The sequence below is a fragment of the Amphimedon queenslandica genome, unplaced genomic scaffold (genome assembly GCF_000090795.2).
Source record: "Amphimedon queenslandica unplaced genomic scaffold, v1.1 AMPQUscaffold_13519, whole genome shotgun sequence".
NCBI classification, from domain to species: Eukaryota; Metazoa; Porifera; class Demospongiae; order Haplosclerida; family Niphatidae; genus Amphimedon; species Amphimedon queenslandica.
The window spans coordinates 723,671-731,644 of record NW_003546245.1 but is presented as its reverse complement, the minus strand read 5'-3'; the positions used below and the strand labels follow the sequence as shown (position 1 = coordinate 731,644).

General features: G+C 36.1%; 2 protein-coding genes across 2 annotated transcripts in view; one reads left to right on the top strand and one right to left on the bottom strand.

The window, feature by feature from the left end:
* Positions 1-6: 6 nt before the first annotated feature.
* LOC100639892 (multidrug resistance-associated protein 1-like) lies at positions 7-7,208 on the bottom strand. Its single transcript, XM_019997823.1, has 26 exons — positions 7,078-7,208; positions 6,804-7,022; positions 6,240-6,362; positions 6,033-6,173; positions 5,800-5,922; positions 4,954-5,018; positions 4,558-4,686; positions 4,355-4,507; positions 4,119-4,296; positions 3,741-4,061; positions 3,511-3,648; positions 3,217-3,378; positions 3,070-3,160; positions 2,949-3,021; positions 2,772-2,898; positions 2,549-2,725; positions 2,333-2,500; positions 2,097-2,283; positions 1,868-2,008; positions 1,366-1,547; positions 1,154-1,314; positions 856-1,054; positions 655-810; positions 401-600; positions 205-349; positions 7-153 (listed from the first exon to the last, which is right to left on the bottom strand). The coding sequence occupies exons 1-26, from the start codon at positions 7,135-7,137 to the stop codon at positions 19-21; spliced, it is 3,954 nt and encodes a 1,317-aa protein (XP_019853382.1). The 5' UTR covers positions 7,138-7,208; the 3' UTR covers positions 7-18.
* LOC109581848 (uncharacterized) overlaps positions 7,196-7,974 on the top strand; it is a 4,208-nt gene continuing 3,429 nt past the window's right edge. Inside the window, exons 1-2 of the mRNA XM_019996308.1 lie at positions 7,196-7,691; positions 7,928-7,969. Coding sequence (XP_019851867.1) covers positions 7,294-7,691; positions 7,928-7,969 — 440 coding nt within the window. The 5' untranslated portion in view covers positions 7,196-7,293. The remainder of the gene's footprint in view (positions 7,692-7,927; positions 7,970-7,974) is intronic.

Here is a 7,974-nt window from a genome sequence, read left to right as displayed (position 1 = left end):
CCTAACAATCAGTAGCAATCAGTAACACGTATATACTAGTCCATCTATTACTTCAGTTGGTGTTTCAGAATATTCTTTAGTTCTCTCAACTGCTACTATGTTGGTCTCAAGCTCACTTGTCATCCTTACCATCCAGTTGAGAGCTTGCGTGACCTAATAAAGCATGTAGTCATTTTTGTGAGAAACCAATGATAAATGGTTTACCTGTAGTGCATATGATATTGAGAGACCAGCTATGCCCGGACTAATAGAACCAAAGACCCCGGAATAGTTCCTTTGCAGGACAGCAAACAAAGACGCAAATAATATGATTAGATTACCCAAAAACTCAAGACGGATGGCTAACCATCTATTTAAAGTGTATAAAATATCAGAATATTATGTCAGAACATTATGATACCTGTTAGCACAAATACTGGGATAATAAGCAATCTGATTGTAGTCTACTCTAGCCTCAGACTGCAATTGGAACTGGTCCACTTTAGAATAAGCTCTGATACTGGTGGCTCCACTAATACTTTCTTGAAAGTGAGAGTATATAGGAGAGCGGGATGATGACTCTAATCTCTTCAACTGTCTTGATGTAGCTACATAGAAACGCTATGTATATGATAAAAATAAAAAAGGCTTCACCAAATTGAAAGTTGTCTTTACTTGTATCAGAACATACAAAACCATTAGTGGTACAATGATGATCAAGAACCATGGAGAAGCTATCGATATCACAATTATTGTACTAGCAACAGAAAGCAGTGTCATTAGAAACATCTTATATGACCTTGGAATAGCCTCATCAATTGTATAGATATCCTATTGCATTGTTATATCATCACATACTGTAGAGGCTTTTCTTACCTTTGAGAACCTGTTGAGTATTCTACCAAGAGGTGTAGTATCAAAGAATGACATTGGTGATCTGAGGATATTACTCAACATTCCATCATGGAGTTTAACTGATGCTTTAAGAGAACCAATGGCTAAAGCAAAAGAACTGAACAAGACCATCAGCCCTTGCAAAACACCAAGAGAAGCATAAACACCAAGATCAAGAGTCCTGTAAGAGAAAAAAATGATTATTATTTCATAATAATTATTTTAATCTATTTTATGTCCTCAGAATAAATGAGTCACTGTAGCAGTTAGAAGTACTTACAAGTTAGAGGAATTGCTGTTCTCTTCTCCATTGCTCCAGTGAGCTAGCCAAAGGTTCTGTCCAACCGAGGCACCATTACTCAATACAGTAAAGAGGACAATGATGAAACTCATGTAATATGTACAGGCCTTAGCATAGTCTATGAACACTGAAAACTTGACCTAAAAAATAAAGAAAGAATAGTAGTACAACTAGCTAGTATAATAGCCTACAGTTCCTGTTTCAACTTTCTCTGCTCCAATCAGTTGTGTCCTCTCATTAGCTTCAGCTTTGGTGATCTTCTCATCATTAATGATTGAGGCTTGCTTTGAGAGCTGTCGCTTCAGGTCTGTCTTGGACAAACCTCGGTTTAACTTTGGTCTGGGTCTAACTGGAGCAGGAATACCTTCACCATCTACATCAAATGAATAAAAAGATTTTGGTGATTGCTTAGCATGATTTTGTTAAAAAAGACTAGGAGAAATTCTTCATTTTTATAATTCTTCTCATATATATATAATATACAGTACATGTAGTACTTATGTTGCATAGGAAGTTTGAGCTGGTTCTGATCAAAATTAGATTTTTTACGAATTTTCAAAGGTGCTCTAAACACTTAGAATGATTTGTAAAAGTAAGAAGATGCGTTGATTTTTGCTATTTTGAAGAAGTACAGCAACTTGCAGCTCTCTTTCTTATTTCCTCTCTCTTTCTCTCCTTTCTCTATTTTCCTACCATCAATGCCATCGGAAGACTTGTATCTTGATCTCTGTCTTACTAGATAAGGACGTGCAGCAGTTTCCTCATTATTATTATTATCAGAAAAAATCGCTTCCTCAACTCCATCACCTTCATATTCTGCATACTCATTGGCATCTATAAAAAAACCAAACATGTAAATATAAAGCTAATTTGCTTTTTTGTATGCATCAATACTGATGATCCATGATGGTTTATTACTTACATGGATTTCCTTCATCTTCTTCATTCCCTTCGTTAGTTCCATAGTTGTGTAATAGTTCAGCAAATGTTCCATCTTGGTCAATCAGTTCATTATATGATCCTACCTCAGTTATACGTCCATTACTCATCACTATTATCTTGTCACACTGTGACAAGAATCCTATACCATGTGTCACTAGTATACGTACCTGGGAGGGACACTCACACTAGCTACATGTACAATATAGTTACTCTTACTTTTCCTTTCAGCACTCCTTCTGGTCCTATTACTTTATCAAATATGTGTTTACCGACATGTGAATCAACAGCAGATAAAGGATCATCAAGTAAATACACATCAGACTCTTGGTAGACTGCTCTAGCTAGACTAACACGTTGTTTCTGACCACCACTGAGATTAATACCCTATCAATAGGACCTGTGTATCAGGAGTATATCACCTTCATATCTGACCTTCTCTCCTATCTCTGTCATGTCTCCTCCTGGTAGTATTTCAAGGTCAGTCTCAAGGGCACAGGATTGTACAGTCTGTCCATAAAGTATAGGATTGAGTGGTTTACCAAACAATATGTTATCCTTAACAGTAGCATTCTGTATCCATGCCTGCTGTGGTACATAAGCTACACTGCCCTATCATGAGATGAGTGGTTATTGTACAAAGATGCTGTTCACTTACTCTCATTACAACTTGTCCATTTAGTTTATCCATTTCACCTAACAGAGCTGATATCAAAGAGGATTTACCAGCACCAACAGGTCCTACCACAGCAACAAGTTCTCCTGGTTTAACTGACAAGTCAATACTAATATAGAATGAATGAATAAATAAATAAATAAATAAATAAATGCTAACTTGTGCAGTGCTGGTCTTTCTGGTGTGTCCCATGTAAATGATCCACCAGTCACTGATACAGACTCCTCATCACCTGATAATCACATGACTATAATACAACCACACACACACACACACATACCAACAGCTGGTTCGTCTCTCCTGTTAGTATTATTAGGATCAAGCTCTTCCCCTTTAAGGTAACTAGACATGCGCTTAACAGAAACACTAGCCTAAGAAACAGAGAGAAAGAAGACAAGTTGTTATTGTCATTGAATATTGTTATTACCTCAACAGCACTTGATATGACCATTGGTAGCATTGAGAGAGGAAATCTCAATATGTTAAACAGAGAGAGAGCAACAAAAGCTTTCTCAGCTGTGAGTCTGTCATCAGGATTAGTGCTGTTACGATGAACTAGAGAATATGTAGCAAAAGTTGCCAAAGCAACCTAAAATAATAAGAAAATAATAAACAATATTTCCAGCACTTTATGATAAATGCTATTCATTAATAATAACACCACAATAACCTTGACCTGCTATTGTCACACATACACAATACACATAAAATAGACTCTCACCATGAAAGGAGCACAGGTCCAAGTAAATGAGAAACTAGCATTGGCATATGCTGACTTCTTGAGCACATTAACCTCTTCTTTTCTGAGGCCCATTATCATCTGCTTGAATGGTATCTCCCACGCATACAATTTGATAACCTTAAAACACAATGGTAATAAAATACATCCAGCTTCTTAGCTCCCCCTCTCACTAAAACTTTACACACTATAAAGTATAAATTGGGTCATACCTTAATTCCATTGAGTACTTCATTAACAATCTTAATCCTTGAGTCTTTCCATGTCATCAGTTGGACTTGGAACCTACGACTAAGAGCGGCCATTACCATATTAAGAGGAACAAGCAATATCATCACACCAAAGCCAGCAAATATGGAGGGGCCCATTGTTGCATACAGGAAAATGAGAGAGAGTACAATTTGAAGAGGAGAAGACCAAAGGTAGTGCATGTATGTCACAAAGTCCATGAAACGTTGAGCATCTACTGACATGAGGTTAACCACTTCACCAACAGTCCTGTTCTGACGTGACTTGTTACTTAGCGTGAGTGCCTGTCAGATAAGAAAAAGAGTAAAAAGAGAAAGAGAGAGAGGAGTAACTAAACTAACCTTTCGATATACAGCTGCAATGACTCCAGATCGAATCCTCATACCAGCTACAAAGCAGCTGTGGAAATACTGGTGTAGGATGATGGACTGTAGTACTGCAGCTCCAAACATTATCAAAGTATAGAAATATCCTTTCCAAGCTGGTTCATCAGGATCCTTCACATATTCAATGAGCAACCTGCACAATTGAAAGTTAAATTAAACACTTACATGTACCTTTAAAAATTTAGACTCACTTTAGGATTTGAGGACTGACGAAAGCCAGGAGGTCATTAGCAAGTTTAAGGAACCCAGCTAAGAAGAGAAGGAGACCGTAGCTCTTGGTGAGCGCCACTACCAATGATGGTGATCTTCTTCTCACTGTCACACCAGGTTCTGTGTTATTGGTCCTGTAGAGAGATATATATATATATAATTATGAAAAAGGAAGAGCCTGTACCTATCCTTTCCCATTTGCTGGTCCCATGCCTGCTGGAATCTTGGTGAGACGACTCTTGATTTCTCCCCGTAATTCAAGTCATACAACTCATTATATGTCAATGCTTTTCTGTACCCTTTCCAGACTAACCTATCAACAAATGAACATAATATACTTACTATGCCATACATATGCTACACTCATTAATTTGTGTCTGTTATCTTTGGCAAGCTTTAAATGAAGCCATAAACAAAATGAGAAATAGTAAATAGCCATATACTACACTCAGCATATAATAAGACAATTAGGACATCAAAAGTTTACCCTCAAGCAATTTTAGGTAAGAAATCATAAGTTCATGTTTTTTTTAAATTACAAACATTTTTATTTTCTAGTTAATTTTTCTGTTAAACTTACTTGTTCAACCACCACCATGTTATACGAGAGAAAAATGGAGCTGCTTCTTCAGGACATGGCTCTCTCTAAATGCAATAGTAAACATAAGGTCCATTACATTAAGATTATTATTGATATTAAAAGCTATTATTTATAATTACTTTATAACTTTTTTATTTACAAATTCTTTTTTAGAAATTTTTGACAAAATAGCCTGTACTATAGTATAGGATCTTTGACCCAATTTTGGAGCAAATTAAAAAATTTGTAAAAAATTCAATTTTGATCAGAATCATCACAAACTTGAAACACAACATAAAAACATGTTTATGCATCAGAAAAAAATTATAAAAACAAAAATTCCTTCCTTGCCATTTTTGGCAAAATTTGGCTTGAGACCCTGTACTATAGTACAGGGACTTTGACCCAATTTTGGAGCAAATTTAAAAATTCGTAAAAAAATTAATTTTAATCGGAATCAGCTCAAACTTTTTACACCACATAAAAACATGTATATGCATCAGAAAAAATTATAAAAATGGGAAATTTTCTCTTTTTCATTTTTGATGGAATTTGGTTCAAGACCCTTACCCTAACCTAACCTATTCATTTTATTTATTATTTTTCTCTCACTTATTTCCGTTATTATATCTCTTTTTTTTAACCTACTATTTATCCCTGTGTTATATCTATTTTATTTTTTTTTAAATGTTTATTTAAGGGCTCAGTTCCCTCCTACACTGTACTATAGTACAGGGGCTTTAACCTGATTTTGGAGCAACTTTAAAAATTCATAAAAATTATTAGTATTATGTAATTTCCACTATTCCTATTACTATTGCCCTTCTCTGGGGAATAGTGACTCACATCGTCTTCCCTGAAATAGTCATAAGGAGATTTTGGTTCAGGTATAAGAGAGAGAATCATTTGTACAATAAAGAGCACAAACTCAATCATAAAAGTTGAGAAACGAAAGTGACCAGCAACCTCCTAAACAAAAACAAAACAAAATTAACTCAAGTTCACAATGCTTATACATATTAATATACAAGATTTATTGCAATAGTCAGGTTCTAAATGTACTATATCAATAATCTTACTCCTTCATCTCTAGCAATAAGAACTAGTGATCTTGTCTTTATTGATGCATAAGCTACAAGTGACATCCAAAAGACAGAAAGAAGACCTGAAGATCGTACGCCTCTCCTACGCTCAAAAACTATCAGAACAGCTGCTACTATCTGTATGATAGTGGACATAGAAAGCAAGGATAGTTAAGTGCACATAAAAGTTTATTCTATACTGACCATAGTGAGGAAGAGCACAATGGGAGAAAAGAAGTAAAACTTTGCCTCAGTCTCTTTAGTGCTTTTGATGATGGTGTATATCAGATCACATAAAGTTGGTATCATTATAACACAACAGAGTGTCTGAGAAAGGAAACGAGAGATGGATATAATATAACAAATAGTGGGAGGGCATCGTGTTAACTAAACTGACTACTAACTTAAATCAACCACTTATTCCTTGACATTGTATTATATTTGCACGTACATCAATTATTGTAACATTAAAATTTTGCACCTTAGCAACTATCATACACAATGCAATCAGTAATGCAATTAAGAAATAATACAAGTCTTCTTTGACTGCTATATAAGGAAGTGCTGAGTGTATACATTATTAATAATTATTTAGTCTGTGGTATATAAGTGTTAATGTTATAAGGAAGTGAATGTACTAATGAAATCATCGCACAATAGTTAGTAGTTTGCACCAATTGTCACCATAGCAATTATCACAAGTAGAACAACAATAACTTCCATCCCAACATATAATCATAATGGTGCTATTGGACAACTTTTACTTACTATCTTAGCAATGTTGAGCCATCCCCTTGGAATGGAGGGCTTGTTGCTGCTCCCAATAAGGAAACCAATGGCAGTCAGTATCCAGAATATGGCGCATATACCAAACAATATGGCTGTGTCTTCAAAGCAAAGGGTAAGGTCCACACTGTCATGCCAGGCGTAGCCACCAGATTCGTTTCCTGGGTTTCCTGGATACAGCATCCAACTGTCATCTCTCCTCTGTAAATTAAGTACATAAACATAGATAATAGTTTGTTTTAGTTATTCTACTGACCCAGAACAGAGATACAGGATAGCAAAAGTCGTCCAAGTGATCAAGAACGTTGAAACCCATCTTTGTCCTTTTCCACAGCAACAAGCAGCCTGCAAGAACTGAACAAGAGACAGGGGTTGTGCTCGTAAAATTTGTCTTTATGTATCTAAAATTGATTAATAACTTTTAATTAACCAGGCCATTGGGTGGTGGTTATTAAAGGTCAGCAAAATCAGCATGGCTCTCTGCTTTCGTTTGCTTCTCCTTGCTGGATTAATCTTCTTTGAGTCTTGCTATGCTTTCCCCCGCAAACAAGTAGGAGACCCTCTCTCAGCTGTACAGGGGCTGGTAGGCCGCATTTTGGGCAGTGAATATGTAGGAAAGCTCCAGTACGAGGTCATAGATGATGAAGATGGCTATGATGTTTTTGAGATTGACAAAGGGACCTCATCTCCTGTTGTCCTTAGAGGTAACAATGGAGTTGCTTTAGCCTCAGCATTGAATGGTTACCTAAAGTATTACTGCAACTGCTCTATATCATGGGGTATAGACAGAAGTGGTGATCAGCTCAACCTACCTAGCCCATTGCCTCAGCCACCTGTCAAATCAAGATATGTTTCTCCAGTCAAATATAGGTAACATAAAGTTTATGCATGCAGTTTGTTTAATCAATGGAGCTTTGTAGAGGGGCTTTAAATTCTAATAGCAGTTTACATAATACAAAAACTGTATGAGCCCATTAAATGTCACTTTTGAAGTATGTTCACACCTAAAGTGAGCTCCACCCAACAGCAATAGTAGGGCTAGGGCATGATTTATATTATACTGTGTTACTTTTACCAAGAGTAGATAACAGTTGCTTTTACTATAGGTACTATCAGAATGTCTGCACTGTATCTTACTCAATGGCTTGGTGGA

Bases quoted from the DNA above. Each gene is read 5' to 3' on its own strand.
- LOC100639892 (XM_019997823.1), bottom strand. From the start codon at position 7,137: ATGGGTTTCAACGTTCTTGATCACTTGGACGACTTTTGCTATCCTGTA. The intron at 2,284-2,332 runs GTAAGAGTAACT...TGTCCCTCCCAG, and splicing joins AAGGAGTGCTGAAAGGAAAA to GTACGTATACTAGTGACACA. The intron at 154-204 runs GTAAACCATTTA...ATGCTTTATTAG, and splicing joins CAATATCATATGCACTACAG to GTCACGCAAGCTCTCAACTG.